This window comes from Miniopterus natalensis, chromosome 21 (genome assembly GCF_054644295.1).
Source record: "Miniopterus natalensis isolate mMinNat1 chromosome 21, mMinNat1.hap1, whole genome shotgun sequence".
Lineage (NCBI taxonomy): Eukaryota > Metazoa > Chordata > Mammalia > Chiroptera > Miniopteridae > Miniopterus > Miniopterus natalensis.
In genome coordinates this window covers 9,874,108-9,896,803 of record NC_142101.1, presented here as the reverse complement: position 1 = coordinate 9,896,803, position 22,696 = coordinate 9,874,108, and the positions used below count along the sequence as shown (strand labels likewise).

Here is a 22,696-nt window from a genome sequence, read left to right as displayed (position 1 = left end):
CTTTATTTTCAACCCTGAAAGATAGAAGAGGCTGGTGGAAAATTTTAAAGCTTGGAGAAATACAGTGATTTCCTCTAGGATAAAATAATTACAGAACTGTGGTTTACCATTCACCATATTTATGTCTGACAACGAAACAGAAATCTTTAGAGTACATTTTTATAAATCCCAGCAGACTTGCCCAATTAACATTAAAACTTCCCCAAATTGTCAAAAACAAAATAATTTCTCTAGTTAGCTTCTTATGAAAATATAAAAAGCTGAACAAAAGAAACAATCACAGTTAATATACAAAATGCATTCTATTTAAAAAAAGTGGCATAAATCTAAACAAATCTTTCAGACGGGTAACCGCCTCATTCCCAAGCAGGACTTTACATCGACAGAAAGTCTCTCGTAGGCAAGAGCTTCCCAGCTGCCCGCGTTCATGGGAATATTGCTCTCTGCACAAACGCGCACTGGGATTTGTTAAATATGTCTTCTTCTGTTTCAGGCGTTAGTTGGATATTATCTTTGACCGGAGACAGGGGATCTGGCTTCTTGCAAGAAGGCAGCTTTTCAGAATCTCTGCAAAATAGAACAGAATGAAATGCATGTGGTGCTTTTAGGGTAGCAATTAGAAAATGATCTCCCTGGATATATGAGGAAGACAAGACCCTTTGTTGTGTGATTTGCCTAAATTCACAATATGCACATTCAGGTTCTCTGAGCACATCAAACAAACCTGCTTCACAGTGTCCTCTTGCTTCCTAAATTACCTTTCACAGTAGGTGCTGGGTGCCTAATAAATCTATACTGGCTAAGGCGGACCGAGTCCAATACAGAAACTAGTTCTTTTCTACTTAGCACCGTTCTCAAGTCCTGCTAACAACCAATACAAGCGAGGCATAAACAAACGCTTTAGCCGATGGTTTACTCCCCGACCCCCTTTTTTGGGGGGGGGGGGTGTCTGTGTGTTTGGTTGGAAGGGGGTATTTGCATATACTTACACACAAAAAAAGCCAGTCTCACTAAAGAACAGTCTTGACAAAGTAGTAAAAAGCATTCATTTCATTAAATCTCAACCCTCTCAACTTTTAATATTGTGACAGAGAAATACATATAGTGCACTTTTGTTGGACACCGACTTTTGCTGCATGAGGTAAGATGATTATCTCAACTGAAAGCACCTGTAACACTACTGTTATTCAAATTTAGGTATTTGGTAAAGGGCTGCTCTAAAATGAAGAGAGCCTGTTTGTTACTTCCAAGAAAGCAACTAAAAGTATTCATTGCCAGTAATAACACTGAAGCTTTCAAGTGAAAATTTGAATTATGGAAAACCTGAATCTGCCACTTGACAGCTTCCGAATACTCGAAGATTTTGACATAAGATTGGTTAATACTGTAGAAATACTGTATAATGAAAGTAATTTGTTTAACAACAGGGAGACTCCCAGAGCCAGATTGGGAACTGAGGGTTTTTTTCAGTTTGCCACCTTTTCACTAAAAGAAGGCACAGAAATTGAAGTTAATATACTTACAGTCAGCTAAAGGAAATGGGGGAATATAATTCTCTTAGGTAAGAGACAAATAAATTGACTCACATGGAAATACAAAGAGTTGGGAGATGGACTGAAATTACAGAAAAAAAAAAAGTACCCTATTTTAGAGTAACAACAAAACTCACTTTTTAAATCCAAAATTTTTCCAGAGCTCGTTGATTTTTATCTGCAAGCCCGGCTTGTTCTCGGCATCATGATGCTTCCTCTTCTGGCTTCTTGCTGGCCTCCTGCTCAGCCCACTGACTCTGGCGGGTACCAGAGATTTGATCTTGGTTGTAGGAAGACTGTCCAAAGAACTAGATTTATAGAGCCCGGGAACCTGAAGATTAAATGCCCGTTTTAATACTATTCTGTTAAAGCAACTACCTTTAGTTAAATTTCAAACTATTCTTTATACTCTGGAACAGAAAAATAACATAAGCAGTGTGTCAAAAAATGTGCTATTTATAAACATCTGCAAAAATTATCATAATTTTAAAAGGTAATAGATGCAGCACCTGGCACTAAATTTAAGTTATAAAATAGAGAAAAGTGAGCCCCTCCCTTTCGCTTTCATCACCTCTCTGCAATCGCTGTCTCAATCCATTTACAGTCGGCACCCCTTATTCGTGGAGGATGTCCCAAGACCCCCAGTAGATGCCTGCAATGTGGACAGTGCCTAACCCTATAGATACTATGTTGTTTTCTGTACATACATACCTGTGATCAAGTTTAATGCCTTTTCCATCTACAGTAAGCCCTGAACACACCCTGCAGCTGTAACTTTTGCAGTTTGAGGTGCGAGAGCAAAACTAGCACAAATTCCTTTTCTTTCTTCACAATTTCACAATAGAAGGTTTGTCCTTACCATAGATCTCAGCAACCTCAGCACACAAATTTTTCTTTCCTTAGTAAGTCGAGAACATTCACTTTAGGGCTCCTCTTCAGCATGTCTGAATTGTAGTAGTAGCATCCCTACTCTTATGCTTTGGGGACATTATTAAGTAAAATAAGGGTGACTTGAGCACAAGCCCTGATAACACGACAGGCGGTCTGATAACAAAGACGGCTCCTAAGCAGCCAACGGTGTGTAGCGTACACGGCGGGACTCCACTGAACACGGGGCCTCGCCTCCCAGGCGGGATGCAGCGAGGCGTGGAATTTCACTGTGCTACTAGAACATGACATGCAATTGAAAACTCATGAAGTGTTCATTTCTGTAATTTCTCATTTAATATTTTCAGATATTTAATAATACTTTTCAATATTTAATAATAATGACCATAGGTAACTGAAACTGCAGAGAGTGAAACCATGGATAAAGGGGGACTGCTGTACACACACACACACAGCAGCATAATACACACGGTTGTGTACATTGTGTTTATCACCTAATATATCTTGACTTTACTTAATAATGTGTCTAGGAGACTTTTCCATTTCATACATAGAACTAAATTTTGTTTTGAATAGGTTGCCTGTTCTTCCACCGTATAAATGAGCCATAATTTACTTACACAGATCTCTATTGACATTTAGGTTGTTTCCACCGAAGGGTTGATTTTTATTGGGTGAAATGTGGGGCCGTTAAGGTGTTGGTGTTTTTAGGATAGTAACAAGGAGGTATATAAAGCAAGTGAGGTATGTAAAATTGATGGAGCTGGCAGGCGGTGTACAAAGAATGAAAAGATTCACACACGAAAGGTGGAAATCCTGAGTGAGGGTGTTGGTGACAGGAAAAGGGAGAGAGTAACAGACAAGACAAAGAAAGAAACAACCAGAATTTGGATAGACGTTTGGTCGTTTTTCTTTACCCCCTGCAGAGGAAAGATTATAAAGAAAAGGCACATGACTCTATAGTCATTACAAATAATGCTAAGTAAGCACATGGAAAAAGATCTTTATACCACAAGGGAAAATAGCAGGTTTCACAACTTAATCACCTTCAATCAAGCACAAACATTATTGATCTAAGATTTGAAAGCAGACATTTTTGTATAAATGAAAATACAGGCACTTTAATTTTTAATTTGCTTATATTTCTCATTTTCTGGTAATAATCATACACTGCTTCTGAAATTAAAAAAATAAATAAATGTTTTACCTTGCTCCTTAGACGCCTGTCTTTGTTTGAAAAACGAGATAAGTGTACCTTGGATTTCTGATTACCCTGATTGCCAAGTGACTTAAAATTGCAACCAGATTCCTAGATCCCCCAGGTCAAAAAAAAAGTAAAATTAGATTTTTAATATGGGATTTTTATGACAACTAATCAAAACTCAACAAAACATAAAACGAATGAGAAAAACCATATAAATAAAATGTAGTTTTTCAGAACAGAAAGTATAACAAGCTTGGGATAGAATAAAAGATAATGGACCCAATGTGGAAAGAACGAGGTTTGCGGGTTTCTTACAAGTCAAGTCCACGCTACAAAGGGAAGGCCTTTCTGCACGGTTTCTGAAGCCAGCCCAAATGCTGAAACTCAAGGTAACAGCCTCCGCCTGCGCGGCCTGCCTAAGTTTCATCAATCCCCAGCTCCACAGCGCTGAGCCAGGGCAGTTCTACATCTCACTATGTAACACGGTCAACCTTAAAGAGAAAAAGGTGCCTGCTTCCTAGAAGTAGGGCAGCACGGAATGGAAAGCAGTCACTTTTAGCAATGACTGCAAGACCCACCCTCTACCCCAACCCCATCACGGAAGACTTTTCTAGGGACAGAATCATCTGGATTCCCACCAAAGTCAAATAAAAAGGACAAGTGGAAATTTAGAAAACTACATTGCTGCATTTTTCATGACGGTTTTCTTTTAATATTTATCTTGGGATTCTACACAGTATCATATACTTAAAAAAAACCAAGGTGAAAAAATACTCCAGAAACTGTAATATTCTTCACACACTGGGAACAGGAGTGGTGACTCTGGGCTAACCCATTTTCTTTTCTTTTTTTAAGTCTTTATTGATCTCAGCGAGAGGAAGGGAGAAGGGGAGATAGAAACATCAATGATGAGAGTCACTGATGGGCTGCCCCCTGCACGCCCCTGACCGGGAATCGAACCACGATCTCCTGGTTCATAGGCTGACTCTTAACAGCTGAGCCACGCTGGCTGGGCTAAACCAATACTTAAAAAGATCACGAGTAAGGTCCTGAGGTTAATCCACCTCAGATGGGGTCACTGACCTCAGTACCCACAGAATAGATGGCTGCTGTCTGTAAGTGAACCATCAGTGGAAATCGCCACTACAGAAACATTCCCTTGAGAGCCACACAGTAAAAACTGACACTCAAATGGAAGGCCCAGTGCACTGTGGCTTTCTGAAACAGTTTCTGGATGAAACACATTACACAGTCTTTGTTTTATTACTCTTTTATCCTAATAGGAATTTACTACATCCGGAGGCAAAAGACCACTTAAAGAATAATTTCTAGTTTACTTTGTCTTTTGCTGAGGGGAGAGGATTCATGTTTCTATAACTAATTAGTACAACAAATGGTCGGCCAGAAGACAAGAAACTTAATAAAAAATTTTCCTTTTGAGAAATACAAGCTATGCTGGTTTGTTAGATGCTGTCCAAAATTCAGGATTATCAGACACTAAATTCTGTCCAATACCACTGAGGCTATAATTGCTCTCACAACTTGGCAATTATAGTCGGCAGATACAAAATGAAGTATGTTACACTGAGATATCTCAAACTGAGACGCTAAAGTATTTTGAGATAACTCAGATTTGAAAAAAGCTATTATGTTATGTCATTTTAAAATATAATGTCACTGGGTCTCATGAACAGTACTTACTTAGGGTTTTAATTTTATTTAAGTCAGATTAAAAGGTATTTTATAAATAAAAAATGATTAGGATGCTTTTATTAATTCAAAGCAAAATAACATAAAATCTCTTGTTTTGTTTTGTTATAAAGGGGAAATTAAGCAAGAGTAAGAGTTAATGAAAATATATTTCTGAAGTATTAAAACTTAAGATGGACACCATCACATTAATAGGGCCATCTCCTTATAATGTTTCAAATGTTCTCTGAATTCAAGAGTTTATTAAGGAATAAATATTAAATTTATAACAACTTTTCATTTCATAGCTTATCATTCTGCTTAGGTCTTAACTTCCACAACTTCAGACACCTATCACCGGAACACACAGCGATTCAAAAAACAGAGAGTAAATGTACAAGAGTTTAAAACAGGAAAGATACAGAGACATCCTTCAGATGAGTAAAATGTGCATTTTCTACACAGTAACATCTAGAATGAAAAATCTAGACAGCCAATTCTTTCCATAACATAGGCAAACTTTTCTCAATTATATGATAAACACCCTCTTTTGTTCCACACATACATTAGAAAACAAAGGCTTCATGATGCGACTTACCTCTGAATGGAAATCCTTGCTAGAAGGCTGAGAAAGTTTTGACTCATTTAAGCTGTGTGGTGATAATGCCACGCTCTCCTGAGATTGTGAAGACCAGTCCAGTTCATGTACAGGGTGAGTTTCACCATCTGACTCATCACTCTTTACCTGAGACACCTCGGGCATCTCACGCTTAGGCAGAGAGCTGGGGGAATCGCCCTTTCTCTGGAACTGATGCAACAGTGTGCTTGGAGAGGGGCTCGGAGTTCTTGAAAAATCTCGAAGACTTCCAGACCAACTAAAACAACTTCTTAGTGTCCCCAAAGTAGGTGGTGAAATGGTCCTTGTGAATCTGCTGGTCTTGAAAAATGGAGACTCTTCATCAGCAGTCACAGTTATACCCTCTGGAATATGTTTGCTTGGATTATGTGCTGCATTCCTATCAACGAGCTTCTTGCTCTCTAGACAATCTGATTCATCGAGATCAACCAGCTTCTTGCCCTCTAGACAACCTGATTCATCGAGATCGACCAGCTTCTTGCCCACTAGACAATCTGATTCATCGAGATCAACCAGCTTCTTGCCCTCTAGACAACCTGATTCATAGAGATCGACCAGCTTCTTGCCCTCTAGACAACCTGATTCATCGAGATCGACCAGCTTCTTGCCCTCTAGACAACCTGATTCATTGAGATCGACCAGCTTCTTGCTCTCTAGACAACCTGATTCATTGAGATCAACCAGTTTCTTGCCCTCTACACAATCTGATTCATTGAGATCTGATTCACTGAGATCAACCAGCTTCTTGCCCTCTAGACAATCTGATTCATTGAGATCAACCAGCTTCTTGCTCTCTAGACAACCTGATTCATTGAGATCAACCAGCTTCTTGCCCTCTAGACAATCTGATTCACTGAGATTGGTCTTTTCATCTGTGACAGCAGTTTCATCTAGAGGCTGGCTGCCTTCTTTCTTTGATACAGAGTCCATAGAATCCAGAGAATTGCAAAAAAACCTAACAGAAAAAACAGAATGCATAAGTATTATAGTTTCCTCACAAGGTGATAAGATTCAGAAAACGGCCCAGTTTCTTTTTAAAACAAAGTCTCGTAAATAATTTTATAATTAAAGGCAAAAGAGAGCTTGAACGTTCAATTGAGAAATTTTTTTACACAGCAAATTTTTAGCATTTTCTAAAAGCAATCATGTCTATATACACGTAGTTAGAGCTTGTGTATCTTATCGATGCCTAATCACTGCAGAGATATTCTTTCTGCAAACCTTTCAGCTTCCAAACTGACCACAAGCTCCCCGAGGACAGGCACTGCCCATGCCTCTGTAGCCACCATAATGCTGAAACGGCGGCCGCACAGGCCTGGTGGCCAGATTCCTGAACAGGGTTAGAAATACGCAACAGAAAAGACCATTTACGACGACCGCCTCATATTTTGTAGAAAGCAAAATGAAACCAGCCATTTACCCCTCATCTTAGGTTATTTCTAGCAGCAAACCATTTGGGAACTTGTAGGAGAGGGCTAATCTACCAGCTTTTTATACACCCTATAAACTTCCATATTATTTTAATACTGAGGTCAAGACTTTCAAATCAATCATTAAATTCTTATTTAATGCAGCAGCTTTTTTAAAAAACATCATTTAAAAATACTTCAATACAAAGGAAAGAAAGCTGAGTATCATTATTGGAGAAGATGTATTTAAGGACAGTTTTTAGGATTAAAAAGAAAATCCCAGGGTACACCATCAGATAAACTTAGATAACACTTAGAGTTTACCTTCTCAATAAGCACTATTGAGTTCAAGTTCAAGATATAAGCAGAATATTTATTAAATGCTGGAGAGTAAAACCCTCTCTCTCCTTTCATCAAATCCCCCAGTAAGGTCTACAATTCTCATTTTGGTTCTGCATAAAGCGATGACAAATGTCACAGAAGTTCAAGGGAAAAGCTGTGCATTTAGGTCTGCACTAAGGCAATACATGATAAAAATTATAAGTGGATGCAGTCAGGTCCTCTAGCTTCCCCAACTAGATTCAATGTTTATTAAGACAATTAAAACACCTATCAGTGGAGTATGTAATACAGCAGACAAACAGCATTCTAGAGATGTAACCATACCTGCTTCTGGTCCCTGGAACCACAACTGCACCACTCTCTTCATTTTTTCTCTGTAAAAATGCTGCAAATTTGTTTCTCGTCGTAGGTGGTGTGCTTACGGTTTTTTTAATAGTAGTTCCGTTTACCAGGTCAGGCATAAACGTTTGGGAGGAGTTCAAGAATTTACTACCTTCGCAACTGTTCTTCTTGGTCTTCTTTGTAAATGAGAGAGAATATTGGCTCAACAGATCATCTTCGGACAGCTCTTCTAAACAGAAACAGAGTTACCAATAAACCTGTGGTCACAAGCAGGTAGAGATTCCACTTAAATTTCACAGTCCATGTCCCTTTGTCCTAAAGATGAAGTCTTTCTTTGAAAAAAACTGCATCAGGAAAGGAAACCCAAGGATTTAAAAAATAAAAAAAAATTCCATAGCTGTGTTCTATAATTTCACAAGTTAGCTACGATTTCATGTCAATTATTTGTATAATTTTATGTGAAATTACCCAAACCAAAATGTCAGGACACTCAATTCTGTAAGGCTATATATTCATTCTACTAAGGGCCTAATTTTGAATGTAAAAAACAAAACAAAACAAAAACAATTTTAAGGACATTTACATGTAAATATATAATCAATTTAATGTTTGATTTAAAAAATGTTCCAGTAAAACCAGTAGTTCTTTATACACACCATCTAAGGGATGTGGTTTTTCAGGTATTGTGATTGTCAGGTAGTCAGAAGTAATTTGCACTGTAGCTCTGATCTTATTACCTGGCTCTGGGCCCTAGAAGACTGCATGGCAAATGTATTCTGTGGTATTAGAGAAAATAAAAAACTAAATAATACAAAGGCTACACCCCGAGATGGGCAAACATAGAGAAAGCAGTAAGTATTTTTAAATTAGTTCAACTAATTCTCAGTCTGAACACCTTCCATTCACATAGGAGTCAATGCTCGTTACTCTAAATGTCAGTAAAATAGTTAAGGGCACCAAAATACTAGAGACAAGAAGCTGATACCTCAAATTTTAAAATGTAGACTTTTAAAAAGCTAGAGATCGGTAAATTTGATTTTGGCTCCTGGCAAAAGCCTAAATGTGTTTTTTATGAGGGAATTATGAGCCCTTACAGAGGAGGAACAAACAGATATTGTAAGAGCCCCAACAAGGCTTCCCCAAGAAGCCACACCAGACTAATTTCATCTTCTTTTTGTGACAAGCTTCAGATTAGCTACTCTGAGTAATTCCATAGATGTAGCATTATCCTGAGTTGAGGTAGACACTCGGTGTCTCTCCTGTTATCCAGTAGAAAATACAGACAGAATCTATTGTATATTAGTTACGTGGATTAGCGGCAGGTTGAACAGCCCTGAGAGACTCCTGACAATTATGAGCCTGAAAGGAGATCTGTCTCTATATAATGCTTCAGGTTTCTGCACTTGCTCTGAGTCAGTTCAACAGTACATAAGCAAACACATTTTAACACTAGATAAGCAGAGCTTTAAGACACAGGAACCAATGCTTCTCAAATTTCTAGCTGACAAAGATAATACCCATATATTAGAAGATAATACAAATCTTAATGACCTTGGGTTTAGCAAGGATTTTTTACAAATGATCAATACTAACTAATATTTCACAAAAACGATATACATACCACTTCTTGGTCTTTTCACAATGGCCAACTTCCTTGGAAGATTTAACCCTTTAGTACTAATCACTTGTTCAATGCCCACAGTACTTGGCCTTTCCTTCAATCTTGTTGTGCCTGGAACAATACCCAGCTCAAGTCTAGGGCAATAATTCCTATGCCAAATGCTATTAACATTAGATGACTTCTGAGATGTTCTGTCATCCCAGCTACGACTTCTTGATTGGGCAGGCTAAAACAGTAAAAGACAAAAAGTTGCTTGAAGAAAAACAGTCAATTTATTTCCCTCTGTGTCAACATAAATTATAAGCAAATAATTAAATCACCCTTAAAAACAACAGCTTTTTCATGAAATATCTGTCCTTTAATAACATTTTCAGCCCAGCTGGGCGAGGCTCAGTGGTTGAGCGTTGGCCTAGGATCCAGAAGATCGAGGTTCGATTCCTGGTCAGGGCACATGCCCGGGTTGCGGGCTTGAACCCAGTCGGAGGCGTGCAAGAGACAGCTGATCAATGACTCTCTCATCATTGATGTTTCTCTCTCTCTCTCTTCCTCTCTCTGAAATCAATAAAGATATATTAAAAAAAAATTTTTTTTTCATTTTCTAGTCCTACACTTTTCTGTTAAATGTGTCTTATACTCTTAGGTTTGTTTCTCCTCTAACAAAGGTAAAGTGACCTTGTTAGCTCCTTTCTAAGAAATAAGTACTCTTAAAATTTGAGTATTATTTCAATACACAACATTAATTAGTTTCATAATCCCCTGACAATAAGCCTCTAAATAATCATTTACATACCCTTTACAAAGCACCTGAAAGTTAAAACCATAAAATAATGTATTTAAAGTAATCAACTACTGCACCTTTAGAAACGGGGTGAGTCAAATCAAAACAGCCTAATTTACAAAACATTAGTTTCTATTAAACCCATGATTGGAACCATCTTTAGCGGACAATATGAAGACTTTCTCTGGGGAAGGGCTTATTGACAGGTAGTAGTGGCGTATTTACCACATTTATTTGCTGAATGAATGTCTCTTTCATGCATGAGTTACATGATCTCTTTCATCCTATCAGACCAGAAAACTTGGAAACAAGCTGCCTGCTTTCACTGCTAAGTCCCTTTGCTTCTTTTAGTTGTCTTTCTGGTGAACAAGTTTTTTCTTTCCCAGTTTCCAGTCCAATCCTTGCTCTTTCCCATCAGTTCAGTCCTTTCCTAAGCGCTTACTACGCATGTTAAACACATCAGGTTAGCTAGTGTTCTGGAGCACAAGGAAAAGAAACTATAACCCTTGCTTGTAAGGACTTAGCAATGGAAGACCATAAAACCCTGCCTTTATGAAGATTAAAGTCTTTTGGGAAGAATCAGAAAATAAACCACAGAGACATAAACTACACAGTAGTTAAGTGCTAAAAAAGGAAAAAGAAATCTCAGGGAAAGCTGATGAGGATGAAGAGTTTGTCTTTGTGGATAGATTTAAGGTTACAAGACATTATTTACGCAGAGATTCAAGAGACATTTAGAATGATGTGGCTGGTACACAGACTAGAGATTGGGTTAGAACAAATATGAATGAAAAGAGAGCAGAGTCTGAATGAAAATATGAACAGAAAAGAGAATGGTGGAAGAGTGGACCATAAGGGGTATCTATATAATTGGGAAAAAGTAGAAGAAACCAGGAAAGGGCTTAAAGAACATAGCAGGGTGCTCATTAAATATCTGCTGAATTGCGAATGAGTGAGAACCATCTTATACTCCCAAGGGTAGTGTTTCTAGATCTGGGTCTTCAACACCACCAATGACAAAAGCTGAACAGGGTGAGACGAGAAGAACAGCATCAAATGCTTGGTATAGTCAAATGAAATGTTCAAGTCCAAGGTTTGATAATATATAAATGTGGTCACTTTTTAACTTAAGGAAATTAACTAATACACCTGTGTTCTACGAGATATAATTTCCCTGGCACAAGTTGTTTCCAATCTACACTCTGCACAGTGCCTGGATACAGAAGTGCTTAACAGATATTCACTAAGTGAAGGTCTGCTTTTAGTCACGGCTCCCAAGACATAACTAAATGTGCTTTTAGAAAGAAGCCATTAGAGGGTTACCGTAGCAGTGTCTGGACTGTAGTCATCAATCTGTTCAAAAGTATTTATATCTTTATTTCCAAGTGCTATCTGAAGAGCTATGGAATCATCAATATACCTAGGTTGGTAAGATTAAGGAAAAATGCTTTTATTAACAGCCAAACAAAAACCACTGTATTAAGACAGAAAAGTGTATTCTATTGTCACAGAAAATCTTCAGGTTTATAACGTCAATGGCCCCTACTTACCTCTACACTCAGCATTACTGAAACTGCAAGCATATTTACTCATCTCTACTTGTCACTGCAGTAGTTGGTTGTTTCTGAAACAAAACCCCAGGTGACTATTACTCCCTTTCAAGAGATGGAAAGTCCTGGCCCCCAGCTGAATGGCTCAGGGCTCTGCACCACCCGAGTGTGTGTGCCTAGTGGCTGTGGGAGGGGCATCCTCAGCTGCAGTCCTCACATGCCCACAATGCCCCTCCTAATCCATCCAGCTTGCTTGCCACGAGTGTTTCTCTTAGGTGCCACCTTAGGAATATGTTCCTTAAGTGACTGACGCTGGACATGTTTCTATTGTCAATCTAAGTAATTAGCAAGTTCTAACAAACAAGTTATAAACGAGTTCTCAAGTTTACAGTTCTCAGGTTTATAAACGAGAAGTTGCTCTCAATTTTCACTAGCATGGTAATTAAAATGAACTGAATACAGATTTCGCTATAAAAAGAAAGCAAGAAACAATTTGCATGCTGTTTACTGAATATCTCACTAAAAATGCCATCATAAACACATGGAGGCACTGAAAAATTCTACCCCTCTGGTTCAGAAAGGATACTGGCCAGCATAGCTTAGGGTTGCAGGGTCAATGTCATCTCCATAGTCATTCAGAGGGATGAGCTTCCTTCTGATGGGATCAAACACTAGCTGATAAAGGAACGTGTTGTTGGCCCGAATAAATCCTTTGATGTAATCTTCTGGTACAGTTATATTCATCTTGAGATAATGTCCAATCTTCTTGATAACCTAATAATGGATGCAATGATATTTAAGAGTTATCTGCAAATAAAGAGTACAGACTATACCAGCCTCAAAACCAACAGGTTTACATGAGAGCAGTGATGTGAGGTAACTGAGAATTTTCCAGAGGCTCCTTGACATGGGACATCACATCAGACTGCATGAGGAAGAAGATATGAGAACCCCGCTGTCGCCTATTAAACCAGATTAGAGATTTATATAAATGTTCAATTCTTCTCACAATTTTCGTTTGTTTTAGAAGATGTGGCTATTTTTCATAAAAATATACAATTTGTGTTAATATGTAATGAATTTATTATTATTAATTTTAAATGAATTAATAAAACATTTCAACTTTTGTTTTAATTCCTGATTTGGTAAATGTCAATAGCTATAACCCATATAAACAAAAACCACCACTACAAAGAACTTTTAAGAGTATAAAGGGATCCAGAGACCAAAAGTGTGAGAACTACTACTACTGCGTATAGGACAGAAATCAAAAGATGGTACGTTTTACCATCACTCCTACCCCAGAATCCTTTAAGTAGCCCTAACTCTCTTTATATTACTCTTCCTTTTAAAAATCACTACTACTTATTTGTCAATGGCTGAAAAAATGGTTCATTAGCAGGCAAAAGCAAAGTTCTAGCGTGTGAGTCATTTTCTTATTTCAGGGAAACATTATTGGCCATTAACGTAACAGAATCTTTACAATCCACATTCTGAGTTGTTTTACCTGTTATTTAAGAAATGCTTCAGAAACTGGATATGACACTTGGTAAATCGCTTACCTTTACAATGTCTGGGTTATTGGCCAGCCTCAGCACTTTGCAGGCCTTTGCCAGTCCAATCCCGCGCAGCGAGGGGAGGTAGTCGCAGCCCGAAAGAATACACATGTAACGGAACTTCTCTTCTGTGAACACATCCCCCAGCTGTCTGCACATGCCCAGCCGAGCCTGGTCAATTTCCAGTCCGTTTCCAACCTGGTCCATTTTTAAAATCACCTTCGGAAGGGAGGGAACTGTTAATGCCTATGGGGGCCACTTTTCTTTTTATTACACTGTCTGCTGCGAAACTTTTAAGGCACCTCTCGTTCCTCACCCCGGCACTGAGAGCAGAGGCAGCAGGGCCAGCTACCACCGTCAAACCGGCACAGCAATTAAACTGAAGCGCCGGCTGTGGCTCTGACCGACAACTGCCCTCGCCACACTGTTACTTCCTACTGACATCGCAGGGCTGACACGGTGACCAAACAGCAATTCCTATAGAGAGCACTTCCCCAACCTTCTCCTGTTACTTTTTTAAAGTAACCCTTTTTCTTATTTTTAAAGTAATACATATTCATTACAGAAAATTGGAAAACACAGAAACTTAGGAGGAACAAAATAACAGCTGTCCTAAATCTCTCATCTATTAATTACCCAGCATTAACCTTTTGACACAGATCCTGCTAGACGTCTATGAAATATATGGATAATATGAATAACCCAGTTAAGATCACCTTATACTTCTGTATCTTAATTTTCCCCTTAATATATCACAAAAATTTCCACTAAACAGTTTTATACACAATCCCATTAATGGATAAGTTAGTTTATTTACCTAATCTAATTGAAAAATATAAAGCACATAAGTTATCATTATTAAAAAATAAGACTGATAAGTCTATATTCTACTAACGAATTAAGACCAAACAACAAAATGCTCTAATCTAAGGGCTTACTCTGGAAAAGCACTCAGGCTATACAAATGTCAAGCAGCAAAACCCTTCTTTCATTTTAAATAAAATTAACACTAAGTAGATATTAATTTCAGGTATTAAACATAATATTACTGGAGGGGAAAAACTTTAGCTCCTTGATTTACACTATACAAATACCTTATTTTTTTCCCCCCCCAGCACTAAGTCGAGTTCTTTACTTCCCAGAAGTGATGGCTAAGGAGAGGAAGAAGGGGAGGGTAAGACGAGGAAGACAGAAAGAGCCAGAGAGAGCGAGGAGGTGGAAAGAGAGGGGACAGTAAACCACTGTTGTCAAATACCTTTTTACAGCCAAAAGCAAGGAGATCAGAGTCCTCTGTGATTATAGCCTGTACGATGCCCGCTTTGTTTAGATAGGCCAGCTGGGCATCCGCTTCGTACGGCGCCACGAGACAATCTACTCCCTGAGCCCGAGCCGCCTGTGGGAGAGGACCAGTCAATGTGCAGAACAGCACCTGGAAAGAACTAGACCACTTCCTGTTTCAAATCTATTTTACTAGCCTCCACATGCACAATGCTATCTGCAAAAATCACTTCCCTTGAAGAATGCTTTTTCTACTCTTAGTCCTAGCATATATTGAACCGATCATATAACCACTAAGTCTTTTAAAAATCAATTTATAAATCTGGAGAAAATAAATACTGCTATACATGGGGAGGGAGGGGGGAGAATGGACACGGACAGGCAATAACTACAAGCCATAAAATTTAATTATTTCAAATTACAGAAAGCTTCCATCTTAAGAATGGTTATGCTCCAAAACTGCATGAGATGTTTAGATCTCTGAATATATTTTCCCCATAAAAATAACTGGTTCTCTGGTCAGACTACAAAAGTCTTATCTGACAAGATAAACTATGGACTCTAATCACTGTATATATTTTCCCACTTGTTTATCAAGCAGTTTGAACACAGGCCTGAAAAGGGGAAGGGAGGGCTGGAGTTGTGGGCACATGGAAACTAACATTCAGTGACACAAAGGACGCTTCTGCCCGGCCGGCATAGCTCAGCGGTTGAGCATCAACCTAGGATCCAGGAGATCTAGGTTTGATTCCTGGTCAGGGCACATGCCCGGGTTTTGGGTTCAATTCCCAGTAGGGGGTGTGCAGAAGACAGCCAATCAATGACTCTCATCACTGATGTTTCTATCTCTCTCTCCTTTCCTCTTTCTGAAATTAACAAAGCCATATTTAAAAAAAGAAAGATGCTTCTAAGCAGAGCCGATTAGGTAGCGTAGCCTGGCAGTCTGCAGAGTTCCTGAGTCAGGAGGTTGGCTCAAGGTCTCTGACAGTCGTCCAGGAGTGGAGGGTCACTAAGTGTTGAAAATTCTATGCCAGTGGGGTGGGACTGACCCTCCAGCAATGTACCCCTTCCATCTCTACGGGACATGCTGATGAAGTTTATCTAAGCTACTTATTTAAAAAGGGAGAGCTCGGCTTATTCCTTAGGCTTTCTCCCTTGGAAACTGCTGAGTCCCTCTATCTGAAGATGCTGTTCCCTTCTTCCTCTGACATCAGCCTTGTCCAGGAGGTCAAGACTACAATAATCTTCCTCCCTTCATGTCCTTGCTGTCCCATTAATTAACAACTTAGAACCAGCTTCAATGAATGTCATTGTTTGTCACTTGGCATTATTTCTCATTTGGCTTACTTTAATCACTTTGTGGGCCATGGCATGTGTGATATTGATACAACGGGTAAAACATTCTCTGGCTTCTGAGATTTTCCCCTCACGAAGAAGCTGCTTTCCCTTAAGAAGGTTGGCTTGTCGTCTTCTGCAAGGGAACAAAAAAATTAAGAGGTGGAATCGAGAAACTATAATAAAACTAATTCAAGACATTTTCCTAGAATAAAAAAAGTTTGACTCATTTGAAAGTGCATACCAGGTCCTTGAGGATATTAACCCAGATCTCCTGGGCTTCTAGGCAAAAAGAACAAGTGATTTCTGATACAAGCTCACACATCAGCTCATCAGGCTTTCCCACAGCAATGCTTTATGTCAGAAGAAAATGAATTAACTAAGACACTTAAGAAAATGTGAGTAAGGCTTCTACACCACCAAAACTACTTTCAAGTATAAAGGACGGAACTTTATCAACATACAAGAAACCTGAGGAATGCTGTTTCGGTGAGCTTCTCTGTGACATCTACTAGAGAATGAACTTCAGAAAAAACAAAATATTAGGGCTCAGTTCCACCTGGGGTTTCAGGCATCCAGTGGGGGTCTTGGGATATATCCCCACTGAGTGAGGGGGAACGACTATAATTATAAGATGTTCTAACTTTATCATCCCCTGGACCCTTAAAAGCAAGGAGTCTCAGTATGGAAGGAAGATACTGATGCAGTACAGAAGATAAGTAAACACCTGTACCCTGAATTTGAATTGGAAGTTATCAGTCTGAACTAATGAGGTCTTTTAAAATTAAATGCATACACATATATACACACATTCCCTGGTTCCATTTTTAGACTGGGCTGAACAGATAAAGAGACTTTATAGAAAAAGATTATTGCTTCATTGTACCACAAAAACATAAGAGATTCTAAATTCAAATGCAACCAATAAAATAGCTCCAAAATAAACAAAGCAAAAAGTGGACGATGGCCCTGGCTGGTGCGGTTTAGCTGGTTGGGCATTGTCCAGTGCACCGAAAGGTTGCTGGTTCAGTCCCTGGTCAGGGCACATGCTGGGGTTGCAGCCTACAGCCCCAGCAGGGGTGTGCAGGAGGCAGCCGATTGATGCTTCGTTCTCGCATCAATGTTTCTCTCTCTCTCTAAAAATCAATAAAAAAAATTTTTTAAAAATGGACAGATGGAAGGAGACCTGACTTGGAGTGGTAAACACACAATGGAATATACAGATAATGCATTATAGAACTGTACCCCTGAAACCTATGTAATTTTATTAAGCAAAGTTACCTGAATAAATTCAATTAAAAAGAGAACAAAAAGGTAATTAACAAATCAACTATTACAGTGAAATTTTAACATTCTTTTCTCAGTTATTGATGGATTAGAAGACAGACACACAAAAAACAAATAAAAAAACCCAAACAGTAAAGATATGGAAGATCTGAACACTATAATCAACAAGCTTGATTTACTGGACAGGAAAATCATCCACTCAGTAATTAGAGAATGCACATTCCTCTCTAGCACACGTAGAAAATTTAAGGAAATTTGCTCATGTACTAGGCTATAAAATAAGCCTCAATAAATTTAAAAACACACACATACAAACAACTAGTATACAAACCATATCATCAAACCTCTACGCAATTAAGTCAGAGATGAAATGGATTCATCAACTTACTCTCTTCTAGACTTCTCCACTTCCTTTTTAGAAGGTAAAGTACATCCATCAAACACAAGAATAGGCTTGATCCCATGAGACAGTAACATATTTACAAATTTCATACAAAATCCTACATACCTATGAAAATAAAGAAAACACATTTAAGTGTTTTGCATCTTACAAGGTAATACTTTTGCTCTTTTTAAAACCAGATGAAATGAATTATGGAGAGGTTTTTATTTATTTATTTTTTTAAATGTTTTCATAGGAAATGGAAACCAATCTAGACTTGGGTTCAAATCCTGCCTTGTATCCTCATAAGCTATAAGTCATTCAATGAGTTATTTTACCCTCCAAGCCTTGCTCTCTTCATCTGTAAATTAAAAGGCTTTGATATCTCTTCTAGTTCTAACAATTTATGGTTGCAAATCTTGCCTTTCCCCCCATTTTTTTTGGGGGGGGGGGCTTGGAAAATTTTCAAATCTATTAAAAAGCAAGAGGACAGTAAAATAAATATCTAATTCCTCCAACTATACCATTATCACACCCAAGAAAATTAACAGTCCATATTAAAATTTGTCCAACCGTCCCAATGTTTCGTGTAACTTATGGTGTCCTGGTAAATGTTCAACAACTAGTTCTGGCATAAGGAGTGCCTGATTTTAGTATGTCAATTTCCCTGACATGAATATTTTACAACGATGGACAAGATACCAATGTGGGGTCATTGAACTGGGAGAAGACAGGGTATAAAGCAAACTCATATTAATTGACTCCAACACGGCACTGCTACCATTGTTTCCCCCAGACCAGGATTCAAACAAGGACCAAGTATTACGTTTAGTTTTCTATTCTGGCAAGGCAATTGACAAAAATAGCTGCATTACAACTCCCATCATTTCATTAATTCCTTCTAAGAAACAAACAAGATTAACACATTTTACCTACTGTCTATTGTGCTTAAGTCAGTCATATTCCTTCAGAAGATAAATTACATATTGCAAAAAAGGAAATACATAATTAGTGCCCAAATCCCTGCGGAAAATCTGTCTGGAAACTGTGCTTGTTTTTCTAATGTTCCTATTTAAAAAATAAAGAGGACAATAGTCCTGCCTCAAATGAGGTCACAGTTATAACTGGATGTCAGCATGGCCCACCAGCTTTGGCCCCAAGTGAACTAAAAGACAGTCAAAATACCTTGCCCCTTTGAGGCAAATGCCTTGCTTTGGTAACAGGGCTCAGCAAAGGAAACTAGAAGCCTGAAATCACTATGGATTTTCAGTATATTGTTAAAAAGTTTATCTTAGAGAAGAAAGGAGACGATCTTTGGTTTTTGTCCATCAGTGTGCTGATAGTCCTGCTTATTCCAAATAAAAACTAGGCCTATATCACAGAAGGACGTCATTCCTGATTTGGCAACCTTCTAAAACACACACCCTCACTTCCTGATAAAATGGCTTGAAAATGATCCTTTTCTGAAAAGAAGGCACTATAGTCTCGCTCTTAATGTCAACGAGTTAACATGAGGCCCAAACTTACTTGTCGGTGGGTTCACCTTTGGCCAGCTTTTCTGCACAAGCAATCGCGCCTTTGTGAAGCCAGCAATAGGTGTCCACAGCTACTACTTGCCCTTTGTACTTCCTCACGTGGATGGGTTCAGACGCTTCCTTGATAAATTGCAGTAATCCTTGTATCCCCATCGTGCCAACGTAACTACATGATGTGAAAGAAGAAAGGGAGGACAGCGATATTTAAAGCAAATATATATTCACCCAAAAGTTTCAGAAGAAAATTTTTACAAAACTGATAAAGACCTGTTCAGATGTTGGAGAATCAATGTTCTCAAATACTTTTACTGGGCTGCGACCTGTCAAACAATTTCCATAGTCTAGAATTTTTATACTAAACCCTAATGCTATCTCCAGTGCCACTTGACAGTCTCTTAACGCTTATTCTTTCCAAAGTGCTTTCCCACTTGGAATCATGTGTGCTCCAAGCCCTAAACACAGTACGAGACACATGGAGGTGCTAAAAAAAAAAGTAGGAGTCTCTCTTTACCAAAAAGGCATTGCTAAAATCTACAAAACTGTTCTTGCTATGGCATCACAGTCCCTCTACACAGGCATTATAAGCGCCAATGTGCCAATTAGCACAGGAGTTCAAAATGGTTTGTAGGAAGGTAGGCGTTTCTACTGAAAAATACAATAAATGCTTCAGGACAAATGCTTTAAGTTACACCCCCTCCCCACCACCACCACCCTTCCATTCAGGTTGCAACCCCTAAGCCCTTTCTATACAGAAACTGTGGAACCGCCCCAGTCCTTCCAGAAGCAACTACTCTCCCCAACTCCCCACGATGAGAAGAGACAGCGATGGGCCCCAGCAGTTGCTTGGCATTTCCTAACCTAAATCCCTCCCCGCCCCTAAACATTACGTTTGGGGGGGGAGGGGGGCGTTAAGGGAAGAAAGCAGCCGGCACAGGCTCAGAAGTCAGCCTCACCCTGTGGACCCTGCACTGAAGCTCTGATGCTCTAGTCCAGAGGCTCCCAAATTCCAGCAGGTGGCACGTTCTCGATGTGAACCGCAGCAGGGGATCTGGATGCGGGTGGTCCTCCAGCCGCGGTTCCCGAACAACAATCAACGCGCCATCCCTCCGATAAGGTCCCTTAAAGAGAGTTTTCCTGCGCTCGTGGGAAAGCCGACACACTGTCTATTTCATGAAACGCGGTTTCCCCTAAGCGGGGCCGACATCCTCGAATACAGGGTTCCCCTTCAGCGTCCCGGGAACGCCCGAGCGCGCAGGGCACGGACGGTCTCAGGCCCACCGGCGGCCCCCGAGCCGCGCCGGCGGCGACATCCCCGCTCTATTCCTCCGTCGCACGGGGACGATCGCGGGCGGCCCGCAAGCCCATCCCAGAACGCACGTTTTCTTCGGCCTGCGTGAAGGGGGGGAAAAAATGTACTTGTCAACACTGGGAAGCTGGGAGGTCGCACGTGAAGGCGGGGCTGCCAGCCGGGCAGAGCGACCGGAGTCGCACGGCCGGTGCCGGGCCCTGCAGGGAGCGGCCGCGGGCGCGCCCCCCGTCCCTCGATCTGCAGCCCCGGCCCGGCCGAGCGCGCCGCCGGACCAGACACCCTCCCGGACCCCTCGGCCCGCCGCGTCCTCGGCGCTTGGCTGCGGGGTCGGGGAGGCCACGCAGACCCGCAGTCCCGAGACCGCGAGGCGGGGACGAGCAGGAACCCGCCCAAAGCTCCCGCACCAGGGCAGCCGGGTGGGGGCTCCGAAAGCCAGCCCCACGGCCCCACGGCCCCACGGCCCCACGGCCCCAGACTCACTTCTGCCCGCGGATCCGAGGCGGCGCCGCGAAACACACGGAGACTGCAACTCGCGGAGCCGAGCGGGCGCCACACGAAAGGGCCGCCCGGACCTTTCAATTTGCGCGGGAGAGCCCGGGGCCCGCCCAGCGGAAGTGACGTCAGCGCCCCGCCGCCCCGGCCCCCGGAAGTGGACGCGGTCTGCAGCCCTGAGCCTCCGGAGGTGGCTGCCCGCCGGAAGCGTTTGCAGCCTTTTGAAGGGGCGGGAGGAGCTGAGCCGATGGCCAATAGGGAACAGCGCCCAGAAGTTGGGGGTTGCTCTCGCCAGGGCTGCTGGGAGTTGTAGTTCTCTCCAGCCTGCAGCCTGGTTTCCCAGCTGTTGGAGTTCAAAGAGCGCCGCCGCCGCGTGTCTGGGTTGACGTTTTTAAAACCTGAAAAAGGGCTCCAGGGAAACGGGAGATGCACCTTGCGTTCTAGTAGCTTTTGGTCCCTTCCTGTAGATTTTAGGAAGGGAGAGAGGTGGCGCTTGGCAAATAATGTAACTAAATGACAAAGATTCTCTCCCTTACCAGACTCAATCTAGGCTCCTCTAAGCCCTGTTCTTTTTTTAAAAATATATCTTTATTGATTTCAGAGAGACAAAAGGAGAGGGAGAGATAGACACATCAATGATGACAGAGTCATTGATCGGCTGCCTAGCCAGCAGCCCCAGCATGTGCCCTGACCGGGATTCGAACCCAGATCCCCTGGATCCTAGGTCAGTGCTGAACCGCTGAGCCAGGCCTGGCCGGGCTAGGCCCTGTTCTTTCTTAACTAGGCCTCAGCCTTGGACTGTAAAGAGTTGAAAACCCGCTAACGTAGCTCAAGGCCACATCCCTAGGATGACTCTAGCCCCCCTTACAGTGCCTGCCTGAGAAACCTCAAGGCTGCCAGAGGAATCTGCTGTGTGTTCCAGCCAAGGCGCTGAGACAGGGCCCTGTCTCCTGCAGGAGGGTAGGAGCCCAGGTCCCACGCGTGCTGCTTGGCAATGCCAGCTGGGGCTCTCCCTCCCCTCCCTGTTTTGGTAACTTTTCACTTCCCTGACCCTACTGAGCCCCTATGCCTCACTCTCTGTAAACCCCCAGTCATCTCTGTGCAAAGGAGTCGAGTCCAGTTCACGCTGGACTCTTTTCCTGTTGCAATAATAGGATCAGTGGCTAAAATCTGCCTTTTCAGTCAGCAGCGTGGGAAAGCTGTTTCTCAGAGACCAAGCCAGGGAGACAAAAAACTGGGGATGAACTCAGGTGCTGGGCCAGCCAGCAGCCGTTTGTCACAGAGTTGTGAGGCTGTATTTTCATCTCCTTCCCCTATTGCATTCCATCTGAATGATGTTAAAAATGGGGTGCTTAAAGCATAGAGGGGAAGGTGCTGCTGAGAGGCTGGGCTGTGGTGGTGAGAGACAGGCATGGAGCAGAATGCTCTTCTCTGACTGCTCACTGACAGCTCGAGTTTTCTAACCGAGGAGCTTATTTTTAGGTGTTCGATTTATAACTCAATTAGATTGATTTTTATTTATATTAAATT

At 41.0% G+C, this 22,696-nt stretch overlaps 1 protein-coding gene across 2 annotated transcripts; it reads right to left on the bottom strand.

Annotated features, from left to right (window-relative positions):
• Positions 1 to 102: 102 nt before the first annotated feature.
• EXO1 (exonuclease 1) lies at positions 103 to 20,729 on the bottom strand. Of its 2 annotated transcripts, XM_087829037.1 has the most exons (14): positions 20,319 to 20,729; positions 19,358 to 19,531; positions 17,837 to 17,956; positions 16,174 to 16,297; positions 14,804 to 14,941; positions 13,555 to 13,767; positions 12,579 to 12,766; positions 11,766 to 11,862; positions 9,665 to 9,890; positions 8,026 to 8,272; positions 5,912 to 6,905; positions 3,628 to 3,729; positions 1,670 to 1,863; positions 103 to 567 (listed from the first exon to the last, which is right to left on the bottom strand). In XM_087829037.1, exons 2-14 carry the CDS (start codon positions 19,516 to 19,518, stop codon positions 426 to 428), a joined length of 2,946 nt encoding a protein of 981 aa, XP_087685163.1. In that variant the 5' UTR covers positions 19,519 to 19,531; positions 20,319 to 20,729; the 3' UTR covers positions 103 to 425. The 2 variants fall into 2 exon arrangements, with proteins under 2 accessions (XP_087685163.1, XP_087685162.1); XM_087829036.1 differs by lacking the exon at positions 3,628 to 3,729 and having other exon boundaries at positions 20,319 to 20,727.
• Between the last annotated feature and the right edge of the window lie 1,967 nt (positions 20,730 to 22,696).